This window comes from Podarcis liolepis (genome assembly GCF_965112155.1).
Source record: "Podarcis liolepis genome assembly, chromosome: 5".
In the NCBI taxonomy this organism is placed as follows: Eukaryota; Metazoa; Chordata; class Lepidosauria; order Squamata; family Lacertidae; genus Podarcis; species Podarcis liolepis.
Genome location: NC_139556.1, coordinates 63,203,145 through 63,224,041, shown reverse-complemented (window position 1 = coordinate 63,224,041; position 20,897 = coordinate 63,203,145). Strand labels below are relative to the sequence as shown.

At 42.7% G+C, this 20,897-nt stretch overlaps 1 protein-coding gene across 2 annotated transcripts in view; it reads left to right on the top strand.

Annotated features, from left to right (window-relative positions):
• Positions 1-531: 531 nt before the first annotated feature.
• UGGT1 (UDP-glucose glycoprotein glucosyltransferase 1) overlaps positions 532-20,897 on the top strand; it is a 41,474-nt gene continuing 21,108 nt past the window's right edge. The window contains exons 1-19 of one of the 2 annotated variants that reach the window (XM_083505560.1): positions 532-723; positions 2,634-2,771; positions 3,028-3,110; positions 4,264-4,394; positions 5,358-5,470; positions 6,087-6,261; positions 7,334-7,430; positions 8,683-8,761; positions 9,328-9,428; positions 10,750-10,849; positions 11,905-11,965; positions 14,547-14,638; positions 14,752-14,902; positions 15,177-15,296; positions 15,586-15,671; positions 16,795-16,930; positions 18,228-18,359; positions 18,614-18,778; positions 19,204-19,324. In XM_083505560.1, the coding sequence (XP_083361686.1) occupies positions 2,647-2,771; positions 3,028-3,110; positions 4,264-4,394; positions 5,358-5,470; positions 6,087-6,261; positions 7,334-7,430; positions 8,683-8,761; positions 9,328-9,428; positions 10,750-10,849; positions 11,905-11,965; positions 14,547-14,638; positions 14,752-14,902; positions 15,177-15,296; positions 15,586-15,671; positions 16,795-16,930; positions 18,228-18,359; positions 18,614-18,778; positions 19,204-19,324 (2,068 nt within the window). In that variant the 5' untranslated portion in view covers positions 532-723; positions 2,634-2,646. The remainder of the gene's footprint in view (positions 724-2,633; positions 2,772-3,027; positions 3,111-4,263; positions 4,395-5,357; positions 5,471-6,086; positions 6,262-7,333; positions 7,431-8,682; positions 8,762-9,327; positions 9,429-10,749; positions 10,850-11,904; positions 11,966-14,546; positions 14,639-14,751; positions 14,903-15,176; positions 15,297-15,585; positions 15,672-16,794; positions 16,931-18,227; positions 18,360-18,613; positions 18,779-19,203; positions 19,325-20,897) is intronic. The other variant, XM_083505559.1, reaches the window with a different exon arrangement.

Genomic DNA, 20,897 nt, shown 5'->3' with positions numbered 1-20,897 from the left:
CTGGAGCCTGGCAAGGGCTCGGGAGGAAGATTTCCTGCCTGCTCCTAAAGAGGATCTTCCTAGGGCTGGAGCCTGTACAGTACTATCTAACGCTAGTCGAGTTACCCTGAAACGAAAAAGCTACATGTCTCTTGCAGCGGACTGCTCCGCGAAATAGCCTTTAGCTCTTTGTGCGTGTGCGTATTTGTGCGTAGGGTGGGGAAATAATACTAATAACAATAATAATAATTCAGCGGCGAGGTGGAAGCGGGAGATGCTGTTATGTCGGCAGACAATAAAGCGGGAAGGGTAGGGTGCAGCTTCACGGTACCGTAGGTTGCGTGCCCGCCTGCTTGCAGTTTGTGCTCCGCTTGGTGATGGGAACAGCGCCCCTGCTGGGCGACTGGAGCGTCGCCTGGAGCGGGACTTTGTTTGCCCATAGCCGAAATGGCGCCGCGAGCGTCAAGGGCTGCTCCCAGACTGGTTCCCTCCATAGGGCAAAGAGCCGCTTCGCCGCAGCTCTTCCTGGTAGCCGGCGAGGGGCCGGAACCGGAAGCGAGCTGTCAGGAAACCGAAGGAGCCGCGGCGGCTGAAGCAGGAAAGGAGCGTGGCGGTAGCTTACAGGCGCATTAATAATCCGTACGGCGCGAGAGCCCGGGCAGGAGCAGGAGGCGCCCTCTGGCTAAGTCGCGGCACCGGCACCATCGCCTCCCCCCCCCCCGTGCGGTTCCCCAGCACTGGACGGTGAGTGGGTGCCTGGGTTCCCGGACACCCGCCTCTGAAGACGCCGCCGCCGCCGCTTCTCCTTTTTCGGGCTCTCCTGGGGGCGAGATCGGAGGAGGCGGAGTCCATAGGAGCAGGGAAAGCGGGGGGTCTAAGGGACTGGGGCGCGGAGAATTCGGGGTGGTTAAGCAGAGCGAGCTCGTGTTTCCAGCCTTGCAACACAGCCGCGCGATTTTAAGGCTGCAGTCCTGAGGGAGTCGGCTCTGATGCTCAGGTGCTATTGAATCCCGTGGGTTTCACCCCCAGGGTTAGGATTGCTGCCCGAATTCCGGCAACTTTGTTGCGTTGTCAAGGATTCGGATATCTCGAACCGAAGGACAGAAGGCTGGCAGTTGGATGTTTATTCGCAGAGCTCCTTTGGATCCATACAGACAAGTATTTTTTTGCTAAAATTGTGTACGAAAAGGAAGATCTAACAAACGAGGGGGTTAGCCCCAGGGCTCTTAGATTCGGTGTTGTTGCAGCAGAGGGACAGGATCGCCTTTCTGAAATCTTACCTGCACAATGGGATTTGTGATCGCAATTGGCATGGTCAGAAGTATCATCATTTGCCATATCTGGACATGCCTGCGTCGTGGAGTCCCACAATGGTGCTAAGACTAGACCGTGAATGCACAGTAGGATGCATTGGATCAAGGGGGAAAGCACTAGTTTTTTTAAAAAAAATACTTACTAGGTAGCAGGGCTGAGAATGACACGTTCCTGCTGAGGATTTTGGAGATAGTAAGTTGGATGATAATGACCTAGATGGACAAGCATCTGACTCAGCAGCTTCTTATGTAATTTCTGCAGTGCCACTTCTTACCTTTACAATATGAAGTACAAGTGAGACAAATTTACGTTTTTGGGAAGGATTCACTTATATAATGAATTCATATATAAAAGGATGTAATATAGAGAAGGGAGAAAGGTTGTTTTCTGCTGCTCCAGAGAAGCGGACACGGAGCAATGGATCCAAACTACAAGAAAGAAGATTCCACCTAAACATTAGGAAGAACTTCCTGACAGTAAGAGCTGTTCGACAGTGGAATTTGCTGCCAAGGAGTGTGGTGGAGTCTCCTTTTTTGGAGGTCTTTAAGCAGAGGCTTGACAACCATATGTCAGGAGTGCTCTGATGGTGTTTCCTGCTTGGCAGGGGGCTGGACTTGATGGCCCTTGTGGTCTATTCCAACTCTATGATTCTATGATTTTTCTGAGACCTCCGTTTCTCTACTCTCTCAGGCCAACTTCATAGATGATAGAATTGCCATGAGGCTTTTATATGTGCTTTAATATTGCGCTTCCTGCAATATAAAATTATTATTATTCACTTACAAAGTGCCTGCATATTCTAAGTGCTGTGCATGTATTAAAAGAGAAGACAGTCCCTGTAAATAGACTTACAATCTAATAGACATGATACAGAAGGGGAAAATGGAATCAGGAGGGGAAAAGAAGAAACGAGACTGGAACACCTGCTTATTCACTAGCTCATGATAGACTCATAGAATTGTATAGTTGGAAGGGACCCCGAGGGTCATCTAGTCCAACCCTCTGCAGTGTAGGAATTTCAACACGTGTTTCCCCAATACATGTGAATCAACCCATTACCTCTGAATCAGTCCTAGAATTGCCTCTTTATTTTCCCAGATTTTGTTTATTTATTTTCTTATATGCTGCCTTTCTTCCATCATGGAACCCAAGGTTGGCACACATTTTATTCTCAGGTGGTTACCCAACCAGGTGCTGCCTAGCTTCAGCAAGATGGCTTGTGTCAAGATATATACCTTATAACTGATTGCACACCCACGCGGATTTACAGAAGCATACACTTGCTTAACTATTTCTACTGAAATACAATGCTTAAGTTAAATGTCTTCATTTGTTTCCAGGTTCTTTTATAAGATGGGAACTCTAATTGCACTTATTGGAATATGGGTGAGCTTCTCCCTGGTAAAAGCAGATTCAAAAGCAGTGACGACTTCTTTGACTACTAAGTGGTTTTCCACACCTTTATTACTTGAAGCAAGGTAAGCAAGATGGCTAACTCAATGGGTTTTTAAAAAAAGCAGTTTACATATGTAATCTCCCATATAATTTGTGTCCCTATGTTACAAATGAGGGAGGCTTAGATAGTGGCTTGCCTTAAAAATACCCAGTAAATTAATTACTTAATGGAATTTGAATCTGGACTTGTGAAATGCAGTGTCATTGGGGTTTTAAATAAATCCCAAAACAAATAAAACTTAACATAATGTAATGATTCCTCTCCCCTCCTTTCTTCAGTGAATTTTTAGCAGAAGAAGGTCAAGAGAAATTTTGGAGCTTTGTTGAAACCTGTCAGGACTTTGGATCATCCAATCATGATGGTAATTATTGCATTCCTTGGTTGCTTTGTAATCAGATAGGGTACGCTGTGCTGAATTCTTTGTAAAGGCTCATTGGTATAAATGACAAACACTTAATACAGTTGTACCTCGGACGTTGAACAGAATCCGTTCCGGAAGTCCATTCGACTTCCGAAACATTCGACTTTCAAAGCGCGGCTTCTGATTGGCTGCAGGAAGCTCCTGCAGCCAATCAGAAGTAGCGGAAGCCCCATCGGACGTTCAGTTCCAAAAGAACGCTCGAAAACCAGAACACTCACTTCCGTTTTTTGATTGTTTGGGAGCCGGAACGTTTGACTCCCAAGGCGTTCAGGAGTCGAGGTACGACTGTAACTTGTTTTTCTCTTTCCATTTGTAGAATAATGCTAAATATAAAAATAGTAAAGATTTTCATTTATGCTTCACAGTTTAATAGGAAATGGTAACCAGTCAAAGCTTATGCAGATATAAATTGGCCGTTTAAGGCAGATCTGTAGAACTTAGTGACTGACCAAGCCAAATAAACCTGCTAGCTGCATTTCCCCACTTTCAGAGCCTTTATCTGTGTTGCAGCCTAGTTTGATCTTCAAAAGCAGATTTATTTTGACATGCCACAATACATAGTGGACAGTAATGACTGTAATTTATAATTGATATGTCTTTGGAGGGTTAACAAGCTAAAGTAACTAAGACATCGTTATTATTAATGAAGATATATAATATTTTGTTGTAATAGAATTATGTCATAATATGATAGAACTCCTTACTATTGAGGATGTCTCATTAAACGGATTAGACACATTCCAGCAGTCATATCTATAATGCACATGAATTCCAAGTATATCTTAAAAGCAAATATGTGCTTAGCAATTGTAGTAGTGAACAATGAGTATGAATAATCAAGTTCAGAGAAAGAAAGAAAGATATTTTCTGTATGCAGTATTATATGGAGGTAGCCTAGGATCACAGTGTTTACCAGCTTGTAGTCATATATTTCCAACTTGATGACTGCACAGGATGCTGATTCCTTGTGTTGTTTTAAATTGTGTCACTTTTTGCATACAGTTGTAGTATGAACCACGACAATTATCACTGATTTTTAAAATCCCTCTGCACTTGCATTAAAAACTAAATAGTTTACTTTATGGGTTGGCAGGTACTGATTATTCCTCTTACTATGCAATGCTGCAAGCAGCTTCCCAGAATCTTTCACCTTTGCAACAGAACTTGTTGAAATTTGCCTTGTCTTTGCGCTCTTATTCAGCTACGGTTCAAGCCTTCCAGCAGGTTAGTATATAGCTTTTGGAACATTTCTGATTCTCATGTTTTCATACAGACAGTAATGCAAAAGGAAACATTGGGTGTCTCCTCCCCCTGAACTAGTAACCTAAGCCTTGTGTTTGACCATATTACAATGACTAATTTTTTGACAGTGACGGACTATACTGTGTATATTGGGAGTGGTAATATGTTGATGGACCTTATTGAGTTGACAGATAATATCACCTTCCCTGATTGCTTGCCAGCCTAGACACCAAGGTTAGGTGTAGTGTCTAGGCATTGACAATCTTCCACCTCTTTCCTGACCACTGCCCAGAGAAGTATTGGGCATGGTACCAGTGCTGCAAAAGTTACCACATGGATATTTACGTTCCTTTAAAAAAACCCCCAAAAACTTAAATTTAAAAGGAACGGCTTCTCATTTTGCAATTGCAAAGGAAACTGCTTCAGTATCCTGCCCACCATCTTGTTCGCCTACCATTCCTCAGTAGCTGCTCACCCAGCATTAATAATAAACACAACACAAGACTGAGAGAAATAAAAGAGGGGAGAGAGATGGGGGGGGAGGGAAGGGAACAAATAAAGTTACTGTAAGATTATCCCTCTTTCTCTCATTTAGCTCCAAGACAGGAGACCTTTCTTGATTGATTATAAAATGGAGTGATCTTTATTTTGTGTGGTATTTATCTTTGAAAGAATCTAAGAAGTTTATTCTACCCTCCTCGCTGGTATCCATCTGGGCTGGAAGCAGAAAAGCTGTGCAAATGCCCCCATTCCACAAGTCGTGGCCAGTTTTTTGATGTGATTCAGTGCTCTACTGTTCATTCATATGGATCAAAAATGTCAATGCACAGATGAATCTATTAGAAGCAGAGAATCTTGTGAGCCTGTTACTATGACCATGATGCGATTTCCCCCCCACTCTGAAAAAGGTTGACATCTTACTATAATAGATCCATTTTAATACAGATAGCAGCTGATGAGCCCCCACCAGAGGGATGTAATGCATTTTTTGTTGTGCATGGAGAGAAGACGTGTGACTCTGACAAACTCAAAATGCTTCTACAAACAGCTTCAGAAAGGTAGTTTTATTTTGTACCAAGGCATCAACTATGCTGCTTCTTATTTTGTTAAAATAGGGCAATCTGATTCAGTGTTGGTCATTTGTTCTGTATTACATAATTCTATAATTTCATAGTTTCACAATGTTTAAATAATTTTATTGTACACTGCTTTGCTATTTTTTATGAGTTGGGGATTTATAAATATTCTGATTAAATGATTGATTAGAATCTTAACATGTTGCTACTTTGGACATAAGGTCCCAAAGTGGGTTGCAATCATAAGATTCTGGGGTGGGTTACAACAGTAGATTACAACAAAGATACAAATAGATAACAGCATTACAAGTATAAAACGCATACCGTTCAGTTCCATTTGCAATGGCTTTATATGTTACACCATTTTAGGAATTCATTCAGTTCCACAATCGTGAGAAGCAGAGCAATAAAGTGCTGGGATTTCCATATGGAAATCTTATTTTAATTCTTCATGAATCACATTTAATGATTCAAGCATTAGAATAAGGACTGTCATAGTTACCTATTTATGTCTCTTCTATATGTTCATTGTAGTCATAAGCATTATCTAATCTTGTTTAAATACAGTATTTATATTGGGGTGTTCGTCTTGTTCCAGGCCAAAGCCTTTTATATTCAAAGGTGACCACAAATATCCAGTCTCAGACCCCGAAAGTCCTGTGGTAATCTTGTATGCTGAGATTGGCTCTGAGGAGATGTCTAGATTTCACAGACTACTTGTATCAAAAGTCAATGCTGGAGAAATCACCTACATTCTTAGGCATTACATCGCTGTAAGTACTAAAACAATTTTAGGAAAGTCCACATGATTTCCAGTATTTTTCAGGAGCAATATTAGTTATTTAGGTGCCACTTCAAGAATATTTTGCATTGAGTTCTAAAATCGTGTGTGCTTTTATATAAACCATATTGCCAGTTTTTGATTGCTTTCAATATTGCAACATTTCTGTGTTTTGAAAGAGGGGTTATCTTTTCTGATTATACTGAAAGATTTACAGTGGTGCCCCGCAAGTCGAATGCCTCGCAAGACGAAAAACTCGCTAGACGAAAGGGTTTTGCGGTTTTTGAGCTGCTTCGCAAGACGAATTTCCCTATGGGCTTGCTTCGCAAGACGAAAACGTCTTGCGTTTTTTGCAAGTTTGTTTCCTTTTTCTTAACACCGTTAATACAGTTGCGACTTGACTCTGAGGAGCAACTCATAGAACGCGGTGTGGTAGCCTTTTTTGAGGTTTTTGGCGATTTTTGAAGCTTTTCCAAAACTTTTCCGACACTGTGCTTCGCAAGACGAAAAATTCGCTAGACAAAAAAACTCGCGGAACGAATTAATTTCGTCTTGCGAGGCACCACTGTATTCGTCTATTCATACAAGACAACCGTGAAGCTGAATCTAGACTCACTGTTTTAAAGATCTAGAAACTGTTAGGTCTCAATTTGAAGAGGTAATAGATTAAGGATATTTCTGGTTACAGTTCTTTTTATAGTCTTACTGCCCCTTATAACTTTTGTGGCAATGTGCAATGAAATTTGAGGTTCCAGATATGTAAATACCAGCATGAGAAGGATTGCCAAGACAGCAGGAATCACTACAAGAGCTTCTTAGATGGAAGCTACATTTTTCATCCTCCTACCAGTTGGAGTTCTGAATTGGGCTGCAACTTTCTTATCACAGAGAGGGTGGGTGGGTGTTTATAGCTGAGCTGCAACACAGCTGGGCACTTGTTCCAAGTTTAAATCAGGATGGTCCAACTGCCTGTGATTATGGTTTGGCAAAGTTGGGAGAGATAAACCTAGCAAATGTCTCGTTGTGCCCATGTTACCTTGCTTTTACTCCTTTCTCTCTTGTAGAATCCAAGTAAAGAAAGAGTCTACCTGTCAGGCTATGGTGTGGAGCTGGCCATTAAAAGCACAGAATATAAGGCCAAGGATGATACCCAGGTGAAAGGTGAATTCCTACCTTAAGAGCAGTGATGGTTCCACCATGAACTGGAATATGTTCCAAAGTTGTTTTTAAAATTCTCTTCATATGCTCTCGCTGTTATTCTATTTGGAATTGAATCACTTTTTCAGGGTATATTAGCAATACGCTGCAGTAATCTAAATCATCCGTATTTATTTATATACAACCTTTCCACAAGGGAATTCTGCTCAAAATGGCTTGTAACAAGCTAAATAACAATAAATGAAAACCCACCGAGTAGCAATCACTCTGGAATTGATTGCACTTTGACAGGAGCTGCTGAAGCTAGACTAGGCAACCTTTGGATTGATACTCTTAAGGACTGGAAGGTTCATGCATATATTGATGTACTTTAGGATGAGGCAACCTGCCCAGGCAACCCATTAGCTTCCCTTGACGTGGCAGGATTGTGTAGGCTACCAGTTCAAGCTGGAGTGGGAAGCTTGTCTGGACTTGCTCTCTCCCTGGCTGTTAGCAATCTGTGTGCCCAATTTCCCCTCAGGACCTAGTTCCAGGGTCTTGCCTCACACTTCCTTCGTCATCTTCTGCTTTCCTTGCAAGGCTGCCTAACCTCTTAGACACATTTAATTTCCTCCCGCAGATCCTTTTTTATGATAATAAGCTGTGGTGCATGAAAAGTAGCACATTTTCTATATGAAGGAAAAGCCATTGTAATTTTATCTGTGTTTTGTATATCCTACTTTGTGTTAATCCCTCCCTTCCACCAGTTTGCTGGTTTCAAATGCTACTAAGCATGGTGTTGGCTACTAAGTAAAAACATGCAGAAAAACATGCAGAGGCAGAATGAGGAGTGTCGTCATCGTTCTGTCCTTTTTTGTGCGACAAGCCACTTCTTTAGAAAAAAGTGTTTGATGTTTGCTCCCTCTGGAGCCAGAGTGAGGAGAGTCTCACTCTGAGACTCTTCACAGTAGCAGTGGAGAGCAACACCAGAGTATTCACTGGTTGACAGAAGTAGCATTATAAAACCCTCAGGGAATGAGTGGCAAGGAATGTCACTGTTCCCCCCTCACCAGGGAATGACCCCATTACACTTTGGTGCCTGTTGTAAGAAGTAGCAGCAATTGTCCACTTATCTTAGAAACAAGATGTGCTTGCTGTTACGGCTGTCTGCAGTGATAATATTGTGTGCTGAAGGCTTGCAAAGCATGTCAGACTCTTTATGACTGATCGTTTCCTAAATGGTATCATAATCAGGAGTTTTTTCATGTTTCTATAGGTGCAGATGTGAATGCAACAGTAATAGGTGAAAATGACCCGATTGATGAAGTGCAGGGATTTCTCTTTGGAAAACTGAGGTACGTCATGCTCTTGACAAACATGTTCATTTTCCTTGGCTTTTCCACCTAAGGCATTCCAGAAACCAACTTGCAAGGAAATACATAAAGAAGATTGCAGGGAGGGGGCTCGGTAAAAGTGCACATGTTTTGCTTGCGAAAGGTCCCAGGTGTGGTCCTGGCATCAGCAGGTGAGGATGGGAAGGACTTCTACCTGAGACCCTGGAGAGCTGCTGCCAGTCAGTGTTGGCAGTCTTGAGTTAGATGGGCCTATTAAACTGTATACAGCAGCTTCCTCTGTTACTTTTAGCTGCATTTTCCGACTAAAGCCTACAAAATATTAAGAAAAGGGACCCAAATCCACATCTATTAAGGGCAGTTGTGCTGGAAGGTAAACAGCGTTTCCATGTGCTGCTCTGGTTCGCCAGAAGCGGCTTAGTCATGACCTGGAAGCTGTCTGCAGACAAACGCCGGCTCCCTCGGCCTATAGAGCGAGATGAGTGCGCAACCCCAGAGTCGTCTGCTAATGGTCAGGGGTACCCTTACCTTTAATAATATAGGTTTCCTTAATTCATTTTTTATTCCAGGCAGTTGCACCCCAGTTTGAAAGAAGAACTGAAAGAACTAAGAAAACATCTTGTTGAAAGCACCAATGAAATGGCGCCCTTAAAAGTGTGGCAATTACAAGGTAAGTATCCATATTAGACCCCTCTCCTGCAAATCTGAAATGTGAACTTCAACTTCCTAGGAGCTCTTATGCTGCACTTAAGTCCTTATATACACACACTAAAATAAATTTATTATGCCTTCGTTACGAAGTGCTCCTGTGTCAGCAGAAGCATCCATAAATGCAACCGTTCCTGGAACAGATACAAGCACGAAGACACTTTCCATCAGCACCACCCCAAGGCATTTTCCCTTTGTGCAAAGCATCAAATTGAATGCTGTTGCATTTTTTACACGTCAACATATTTCAAAGCACAGGTTCCTTCAGCAACCACCTTAAACTTTTGAATTACATAGAATAGCTGAAGTAGTTTCCTCATGGTGCCAGATAGGTACAATATTTCTGCAAACTGCTTCAGCTCTTCTGCATACTTTGAAGAAGAAAACTTTGCTCCTAACAGCATTCACCTGGAGTTCATCTTCTATGTCTTCAATCCAAAATCCCATTGTGCCTGGCTGGGATGGACTTTGATGAAGGTGTCCCTCTACCCACAGAGTGATGCCAGCATCAACTCCCAGCTCCTCATTCCACCTGGTGGTAGCTCATGGAAAGCCCCTAAATGGGGTGTTCTAGGCAAGCCCCATGACTGTCACTGCTGGATCCCAAGCAGACCCCACTGCTGCCTTGTGATGTCTTCAGCTCCAGGCTGCCACAGTGATTTGCCTGCCTCTTCTGCTGTGGCCAGCAGGAGCAAGAAGGCTGCCAAGGTGGTGACAACACAACCTTGCCACTGCCTGCCAGGGCTTTGGATTGCTCTGTTAGTTGGCATTAAGCAAACAAGTTCCTTCTTTTGCATTCTTCTTATTTCGGTGCCTCCGATTTTTTTTTTTTGCCAGTTGCATTCTTTGCAGCTGCATTATAGTTACGGCTCATAGTTGCATTATAGATAACTCAAGGTGACGAAAGACTGCAGTCCTGAACCCACTTGGGAGTAAGCCCCATTGGAGGCAGTGGCATTTTCTTCTGAGCAAACCTGTGCAGTAAAATTCCCAAATCCTTCTGGTTCACTTCCAACTGGTGAATGTTTCTCGGCATTATATTCAGTTGTATGAATTGTGCTAAGAACAGAACATTGGTGGATGCGCTGGCTTGATCCAGGGATGCCCTTACACATGAACTCCGCTTCAGCCATGTGAGCAGTTTCATCAAAGTGCGTGAGAGGAATAATTGGGTGTTTAAGAGCTTCAAGAGATTAGGCTGATCTTGGCACCTAGCAGAGTTAAGCTTTACAACGTTCCAGGTTTGAAGGACTGCCTTATGATTGAACTATTTTCAATTTTAGATCTGAGCTTCCAAACTGCTGCCCGTATTCTGGCTGCTCCTACGGTGGATGCTTTGATGGTCATGAAAGATCTAAGTCAGAATTTTCCCACAAAGGCTAGGTAACTGCTGCTGCTAAGCAAATGTAGATTATTGTGCTGTTTATTTTGGTGAAAGTGATCAAAGATCCCAGGGTAGATTGGGGATCCTGGTTGTTGAAACGGAAACAAACTATTTTGGCCCCCTTACTTGTGGGGAAATGGTTGCCCCAGTGTGGTCCATCCAGCTTCCACCAGCTAACTGATAGTTTGGCAACGAGCAGTTGTGGAATTAGATCATTTTAAAAGGGAAGACTTGCTTTTCAACATATCTGCTATAATTTTGCTCTTAATACCTTGAAAACTTTGGTATGAATTGGTGGTGAAATACCCCTTGCATATTTGAAAATATTAAATATGGCCACCTTGGAAGTTCAATGAAAATGCAAGGTTTTTCTCTGATGAAGTAGAGACAATTTGGCAGTAGAAAGGGTTCACATATACAGAAAGGCGCTGGAGGTGGAGAAAATGCCTGCGTTCAGCCAGGAATAAGAAAACCATTCATAATCGGTTTGCGAGGAACTGGGGCAGGAAAGACATAACCGGGCAGCTATACAGCCAACAACAACCTGCACTGATCATATCTTCAGTGAGGGGGGCAGGCTATACCTGAAAAGTCAGTATTTCTGCATCATCAGTACTACAGCATTTGTAATCTTAAGTGCATATTAGTGTTTTCTATTAAATAAGAGCTGTTAAGTTCATAGTTGGCTCAGATTACCAATCTCTTTTAAGGGATAATAACTTCCTCCTGGTATGTGTCCTTTTGGATTTAAAAGCTGAAAGCACTTAATTCTTGTGCAACCATTTTTGGCACAAATTTTGAAGATGTCAAACTTTGTAGGGTTTAGTATGTGGAGTCCCCCCCCCCATTGATTGCACTAGAGAGCTTAAATGAAATAGATGAATTGTTGTCCTTGCAGTTGCAATGTTTTCTATACTGTATGAATTCCAGTATCTGTTTACTTGTAACAATTGTATGCCCTAGTGGGACATGTTGGAGTGGAACAGATGTAAAAACAAAAGAAGAGGTAGGACAGGCAATTAATGATAACTTGTGACTCTTTTGGTTTCTGTAGGGCAATAACAAAAACAGTTGTTTCTTCAGAACTCAGATCAGAAATTGAAGAGAACCAAAAGGTAATTGTATGGAGCCTTATTGTATTGGAGCCTCTTGGCAAAATAGGGATTTGCACCTAGGTCTCCTGGGCTAACACTAGCCATTAAGCCACACTGCCTCTCTGTATTTAAAAAGTACATTTTATCGAGCTCTAAATACTTTGAAATGCTGTTCTTCTTTCAGAATGTCCAGAATGTTTTGTTGGTTTCTGGTTGTACTGTAGTAGCTACAGTCTGGGGCAGAATTTGGAGGAAAGGTTCTTCATTATATCATAGAACCATAGAATTGTAGAGTTGGAAGGGGCACCGAGGGCCATCTAGTCTAACCCCCTGCAATGCAGGGATCTCATCTAAAGCATCTAGGACAGGGGGCCATCCAACCTCTACTTAAATACCTCCGGTGAAGAAGACTCCACTACCTTCTGAGGGAGTATGTTCCAGTGAACCCTAACACTGTTCTGTGCAAGGTTTATATTCTACAAGCTCAGAAACGATGAGCCAAGTGGATCCTAACTGGTTTTATCTGGTTATTTCCCAGGGAATAGTCACAAGCTGTTACTCAAGGAAAGCTTGGCCTTTTGGGTTTTGCCTTGCTTTTGAATAAGTCCCAGTGCGTGTCAAACTTGAAACTTAGTGGCTTCTGTGATGTGTTCTGGGGATTAAACAAATAGAAACTTTAACAACTGGCACAGCAGGAGCAGTACAATCCCCTCAATTGACTTCTTTATCTCTGTTTAAGACTGAAATCACAGCGTAATTGAATCTGCTGCATAATATCTGTTTAACTTTCTCTTTAAGGGAATAATGTATCTATCTGCATATCTATTTACTGTAAGAAATGTCAGGGTGAATGTGCAAAATATCAGGAATGCTGTCTTAACAAGCTCCCTGAAGAGTCCCATTCTAGAAAAGAATACCTCAGAGGAACCGGGTTGTCACAACAATTAGAAAAGAAACAGTGGGGCAGAATGTTGTTCAGATATCAGAATACAAATACCACTTGACAGTTCAGCATAACAGGTTTTAACAGTGCAATCCCAGACATGTTTACCTAAAAGTAAGCCCCACTAAATAAGTGGGTATAGGATTGCAACCTAGATTGCTCTAAATCTACAATGAGGACTGAACTTTGCAATTTACATGGCATCAAAAAATGCTTATTATTATATATGAATCTCAGTCTTGAGGGTAGGTTGGTTGAAGTGAGAGAAGTAACTTTGGTGAGATTATTTTTCTTTGCTTGATTTAGCCCCCAGAGGTGACCTCAGACAGCTTTGTGCGCCCATTTTGATTTCATCTGGGCTTGAATGCAAATGATGGCCACTGATAGTGGCCTTTATATTTTGCTTATGGTGCACTAACTTTATCCCTTTTACATCAGTCTCTATTATACTTTCAGCTAGTAAGCTGCCACCCCCATATCATTTATCAGCCATATATCATAAGTACCTCAATATTCCTTAAAATGGCTAACATGATTCTAGAGTATGATAAAACCACTTTGTTAAATTTATTTATCGGTCAAGTGTGTAGGCAGATTGCTTGAGGACAAGTAAGTAGTTGATACATTTTACTTCCCCATGTCTACATAGAACCTTGGATGCTATAAAGAAGAGCAGTAATTGAAATGGGAACACAGCTTGTAATTGCTCCACATCATCAAAGAATGGGTAGTCCGCAGGCCTTATTTAGCATGCAATCCAAACCCCTGGTGGTTGGCAGCAGGGCTTAACGGGTACTACAATAACATCTGGAGTCTCTCTGCTTGTGCCAGGCAGGTTGCAAGTTGTGATGGGTAGGAAAACATTTTAGTTCAGTGGCACCAGCTCCAGGTTGGTGCAACAGAGAGGCCTGGATTAACTTGGAGGTACTTAGAAGCCAATGAATACAGGCAGCAACCATTTTGCATGCATCCACCAATGTGTGGGTCCTTTTGGATTTGGAACAAGGCAGAATGGGGGTGGGTTGGGTTTATGTGCACTCCGCTGAGGTGCACAGGGGCCAGGAATGGAACCCTGTGCAAAATGGTCGTCACCTGTACTTGGCTGCTCCAGTTCACTTGAAAGTTCATTGGTAGGTGAGCCCTGCTAATAGCAGACCATGAATACAAGTAAAGGGAAACCTCCTCATCCAGACTCCTTCCTGTGTGGTGGATCAGGGGTTTGGATCGCTCTATTAATACAGTCATACCTCGGGTTACAGACACTTCGGGTTGTGTGATTTTGGGTTGCGCACTGCGCCAAACCCGGAAGTACCAGAACGGGTTACTTCCAGGTTTCGGTGCTTGCCCATGTGCAGAAGCGCTGAATTGCGACCCGCGCGTGCACAGACGCACTTTTGCGGCTTGTGAATGTTCGCAACCCGAGCGTCCACTGTACCTCATCATTCTATTTTTATCATAAGATAATTCGCACTCTGTGCTGCATTAGATTAATACTGATAGCTGATTTGCTATCAAGGCAGGACCAACTGAATTTCCATTTCTGGGATCAGTTAACATTTTAAATGCACATCTTTGAAAAGATTTGATCTTAAGTTATGTGTTATTCAAGTCTTGTATTTAAAGAAGTCTATTAATGTCTTTGTTGCACTTTTTCCTCAGTACTTCAAAGGAACCTTAGGTTTACAGTCTGGGGATTCTGCCCTGTTCATCAATGGGCTGCACATAGATCTAGACACACAGGACATATTTAGGTATGAACTCTTCAAATTCTTCTTAACTTAGGTTATGGTATAGCAATATAAAATGCTACAGTATTATCAGCTGGTGGCGTTCTAAAGTTTTATCTGATCTGTGCTCTTTCTAGTTTGTTTGATGTCCTGAGGAACGAAGCTCGTGTTATGGAAGGGCTGCACAGTTTGGGAATTGTTGGCCTTTCCATGCACAATGTGTTAAAGCTGAACATCCAGCCATCGGACTCTGACTATGCTGTAGATATCAGAAGTCCTGCTATTTCAGTGAGTATGTGGGGTGAGATTTCCACCGATCAGTAAAAAAAATCGTTCACAGTATGTTATATATCCTGGTACACTTGTGCACATTCTTCACTGAAGTGTAAATTCTTTGAGGCAAGTCTTGAATCTTATTTTAGTTCAACATACGAATCCATACAGTTCAGTTACTTCCACTGCATTTGAATCGCTAAATAGTGGCCCTAAATTGAAATAAGTTCTAATAGTCCAAGCAACAAGTATTTTTAATTTATCTTGTTTGACTTTCTTTTCTTTTTAGTGGATCAATAATCTTGAAGTTGACAGCAGATACAATTCTTGGCCTTCCAGTGTCCAGGAGCTGCTGCGCCCTACTTTCCCTGGTGTAATCAGACAAATAAGGAAAAACTTCCATAATTTTGTAAGTGGTATCTTATTTTGGTCTATGAACTTCACTCTAAGATTTCAAGGGTTGGGCAACTTAAGATTTTATTTGTATGCACTGTTAATTTCTATTATAAGTTTTCCTCTAAAATTAAGATAATCCTATATATTTAGCTTACTGTATCTGTTCCAATATAAAAAACCCCATACAAATAAGAATCCATCGAGAGATCTAAAACATTTAAAATTAAAATTGTGAAACATGGTTCTAGTCCTTCTAAAGTGATGTAATGGCATCTGAATCCGTACTTTGCTATGACTTTCAGGTACTCATCGTAGACCCGTCCCATGAGAGCTCGGCGGAGTTGCTTAGCGTGGCTGAAATGTTCCTTAGTAACCACATACCATTGAGGTAATGCTGCAGTTTCTATGTGTATGGAACTTACAATTTTATTTTTGAAGCTGAGTAATGTTCACAGCTACAGGGACGCGGGTGGCGCTGTGGGTTAAACCACTGAGCCTCTTGGGCTTGCCAATCAGAAGGTCGGTGGTTCGAATCCCCGTGACGGGGTGAGCTCCCGTTGCTCGGTCCCTGCTCCTGCCAACCTAGCAGTTCGAAAGCACGTCAGAGTGCAAGTTGATAAATAGGTACTGCTCTGGCGGGAAGGTAAACGGTGTTTCCGTGTGCTGCTCTGGTTCGCCAGAAGCGGCTTAGTCATGCTGGCCACATGATCCAGAAGCTGTACGCCGGCTCCCTCGGCCACTAAAGCGAGATGAGTGCCGCAACCCCAGAGTCGGCCACGACTGGACCTAATGGTCAGGGGTCCCTTTACCTTTAATATTCACAGCTGATCAGCTTTCCGAACCTATGAAAAGTACATATTTGGCATGATGGGAGTTTTTCTTGAGCAACCATGCATCTCCACTACCTCTTATTCCTAACTGTATGAGAGAGGAGCCTTTTGGGTCTGATCACATATGGGAGGTATCTGGAGGTCCTGGTTTATACCAAGTGGCTGTGGGAAATCTGATATGGGGCAGATGCTTATGCCTATGTGAGTTTTGCACACATGTGAAATACCACAGATATGGAGGAATGATGCAGATGTAACATGATATGATTGTGTACCACAATGCCTCCTCCTCCTCATGGATGACTTCTTCACACCAGCCAGATTCATGGCTCAGTCCATGTCTGCACCAATGTCAGCCATGGTTAATGCTAACCAGGTCTGGCTCCTATCTCAGGATTTGAAACCAGAGCTTGATGTTAGTTCCATTGTCTGGTTAGGATTGAACCCTGGTTAGCCTTAACCTTGGTTAGTTTGTGCATCAAGAGAGGAAGGGGTTGCAGGGGAAAGAGCACAATCCGACAGCTCATTCCTACATCCCTTCAACCACTGATAAAGGATCGGTAATATTTAGTGGTGGTCAGTGTCACTCGTGTTCACAAACCTAAACATTTCCACTGCAGATGCTGTGCTTTTGAATATATGATTTGGATTTTAGTCTGTTTTCTTTTCTTTTGTTAATAGGATTGGACTGGTTTTTGTGGTTAATGACTCTGAAGATGTTGATGGTTTACAAGATGCTGGGGTCGCCCTCCTTCGAGCCTACAACTACGTTGCGCAAGAAGTTGATAATAATTTTGCCTTCCAGACGGTTATATCTGTGAGTGTTTTGGAGAGAATTAATGCAGCTGTATTTGTTTATGTCAGCCTTGAGGCTGTTGCAACAAGAAGAGACACTTCTTGTTGCAGCAGTTTGCCTTTTCAGAATATTTGGGTTAATGATTATGAAAGTGGTAATGTACTTGCTGTCAGTGATATGGGGGCAGGTTCTGTTGTGAGTTCTTGACCGTCTCTTTCGTGGAAGGATAACTTTTCTTGCCAAAGCCACTTTTATCCCACTGCACTGTTCTCCAAGTTAAGCTGTAAAATTGAAGTGACATGTGCTCTCTATTGTGCATTCGTAATGTAAATGTAATAGAAAGGCTAGGCGAGGAACGATCTGGTACACTGTTGTGGATTTTCACATCTTTTCATTATCCTGCAACTATAGTGATGGCAGCATGGGATTGGAGGGTAGGGGGGCAGAATATAAATCATCCTTGGCACCACAATGAGGCTTTTAATGCTGCCCTTCCCTTGCTCCTGTCTCCACCCTGGTCCCTCTACCTTATCGCTGATGTACCTGTGGAATTGAGAGCTTGTTGTCACAGTCATACTTGTCTCTTGGCCAAGGCTTGTATGTGTTTGGGGGGGGAGTGGGTAAGAGTGGATTCCTCCATCCTTCCTGCCCTACATTGTGTTCCGTGTGCTGTCTTCCCTTTCCTGTTGTCCCTGCAGTTTGATTTTAGCCTTCAACTCGCTCTTAACAAAGTTGGTTCGTAATGGTGATCGGCCTTTTTTAGAGGCTCATCCATGCCACCATCGGTAATTTACTTCCCCTCATGACATTCTGCTGGGCACTTAAACATCCTGGGAAAATAAAGATATTGGGAGAACTCATGAGAAACTTTTCACTGTAAGAACCTGTAAAATAGATAACCAAAGCAGTTTGTAATGCATGCATACAGCCATCTATCCGTCTGTACTGTATGATATGTATAATTATTTTCCTGCAGACATCAGCTTTGCAGGTCTAGCCTACACCAAGTGTTGGGATGTAGCGATATTATGTTGCTCTATAAGACACTGCATGTGAGCCAAAAATAAGGCTGCTAGTTTTGTCACTTTTGCTTACCTTACTGCTTCTTAGGCCTGGGGATGATGGGACAAAAAGACTAAGCTAAACGCTTCATGGATAATGTGGGTTTTGCACTGCTGAGGTCTTCCTGGAGCGAGTTTGATACATAAGGGCAGGCAAAGCGAAATTGAGAGAACAGCTGATTTATTGATGATCCTTTGAAGTGTAAGGAGAAGAGGTAATGTTTTTAACTGTGCATATGTCAATGTTTTCTTGACAGATATACAACAAAGTAAATACAGGAGAAAAACTCAAAGTGGAGCATGTGGTTAGTGTTCTTGAGAAGCAGTATCCTTATGTAGAAGTGAACAGCATCTTAGGAGTTGATTCTGCTTATGATCACAATAGGAAGGTAAGGCATTTACATGTGCAGCTTATCCATTTTCAAACCCCATAACTCTTTTTATAGAATAAAATTTCTGCCGAACTATTCATTGGAGTGGTCAGAGGTGCCAACAGGATTTTCTGGGCCAGTTACAGCAGTATTTACCCACCGTAACCTGCTTTCGCATAGGTTATTTTGGAAACATGGACTGTGTTGCAATAGATAAAGTCAGTAGAGGCAGAAAGAAAAAACATCTTATTTGTATCTTTTGTACATTTCAGGAAGGACGTGGCTACTACGAACAGACAGGTGTGGGGCCCTTACCTATTGTGCTTTTCAACGGAATGCCCTTTCAAAAGGAACAACTAGATCCCGATGAACTAGAAACTGTGACAATGCATAAAATACTAGAAACCACCAGCTTTTTCCAGAGGGCTGTGTATTTGGTAAGCCATGTTGCTTGTAGTCAGGGATTTCAAAGACCTCTTCGGTGCTTAAAGATGATGGCTAACAGTCAAAGAACTGTGCAGCTAGTTCTGTGCTTCTAAGCAGGCTGTAGGTTTACCTTTCCCAAATGGCAGCCCCCCATTGCCACAGAGGAAACTGCTATGTCACAGATCGGCTGTTCCAAGAAATGTAAAAATCCAAGGGGTTGCACATAAGAAGCATTTTAACATCTTGCAAAATATTGAAATCCTAATATGTCTTTAAATGACCTATTTGAAGGGGAGGTTCTGAGAGAACAAGGAATAAAACTAAAATTTTAAAAAATGATTTGACTTCTCAATATTATTCTGATTTTCAGACCAGTTCCAAAACATGCTTTTTGTTTGTTTGAGTTTTTAGATTTGATTTTTTCTTTCTTTTTCAGGGTGAATTATCAAATGATCAAGATGTGGTTGAATATATCATGAACCAGCCTAATGTTGTGCCAAGAATCAACTCACGGATCTTGATGTCTGACAGAGAGTACCTAGATTTAACCGCAACTAGTAAGGCACACTTGCTGTTGAATCCATACAGAATTTTAATAACAACAATAACTTGTTAGTGGACAATAAGATATGATTTGGACACTAGTTTGTACTCCCCGCCCCCTTCTGGCATGGCCACAAGCTGTTCAGAAATACCCACTTGCATTTTAAACTACAGTCGTACCTCTTGCTACGTCCGCTTCATGTTACGTTCTTTCAGGATACGTCCCGTGGCGGACCGGAAGTACCGGAAAGGGTTACTTCTAGGTTTTACTGCTCGCGCATGCGCAGGCGCGCAAAATGACATCATGCGTAGAAGCGGCAAATTGCGACCTGCGCAAACACAGAGGCGGGTTGCGTTCTTCTCATGTTGCGAACGGGGCTCCAGAACAGACCCGTTCACAACCAGAGGTACCGCTGTAAGTGTGCAGTTTGTTTTCTGTCCAAACTTGGACAAACTGCAGTTACCGTAAATTTCGCTCCAAAACACGCACTTTTTTGCTCCGAGAAAGTAAGGGAAAATGCCTGTGCGTGTTACCGAGCGAATGCACGGAACGGAGCCATGGCTGCCGTCAGTCAAGCAAAGCGGGAGCTGCTTACACGCTCTACGAGGCTCTCACTTTGCTTTCTTTAAAGCGACCTGGAGCCGGGGACGAGGGAGGGAAGGAGAGCCATAGCAGCAAAGCCGGCAGCAGCCGCTTACACGGGAGGAGGGACAGACGCTAGCAAAGGTCTGCGCGCTCTCTAAACAGAGCAATGAGGCTGCAGAGAGACGGAAGGAAAGATAAAATTTAAGCAACCAGCAGCAAAATAAAACCAACCTCGAGCTCTGAGCCAGCGCAGTGAAAACCAGGAAGTAAAAAAAAAGGCTGGGGAGGGCGTGAGGGAGAGCGGAAAACTTTGCAAATCCCCCGCGTCTCAGCTGATCGGCTGGGATGGAGCAGCTTGTTTTCAGGCAGGATAGATTTGAGCATTGTCTGGGTCCTAGTGCCCCTATCGCTTTTTTGTGCTCCATTCTATTGCTGCTGGTGGCTGCTTATCGTTCAGGCTGCAAGGAGAAGCGCTTTTACACAGCTAATGGCAAATCCCCTGCAATCCAAGTCCTCCTCACTTGCTCAAATCTATTCTGCCTCAAAACAAGGAGCGGAAGGAAAAGGCTGCAAACTGTTAAATGGAAAAAACCCAGGCACAGGGCAAATACCTTAAGTATACCTTTAAAGCAACAGTGCTCTTTCCCTCCCTCCTCCCCGCGGAAAAGCTCCTTGTCCCTTGAGTTCTTTTCCTTCCCTCCCCACTTAAAACGTGGTTACAAAGCACGGATCCACATGGATCCTCAGGATTTTTGCACTGGGTCACCCCAAATTCACCATCAGATCACATAGCATTTCCATGGCTACAGCCTGCACCAAAAAACACATGCACCCACTGTTTCATGGGGCCGCAATGACGCAAAAACGTGGTTACAAAGCATGGATCCACATGGATCCTCAGGATTTTTGCATTGGGCTACCCCAAACTCACTGTCAGATCACATGTCTGTGGCCACAGCATGAACCATAAAAATCATACATCCACTGTTTCATTTAGAATA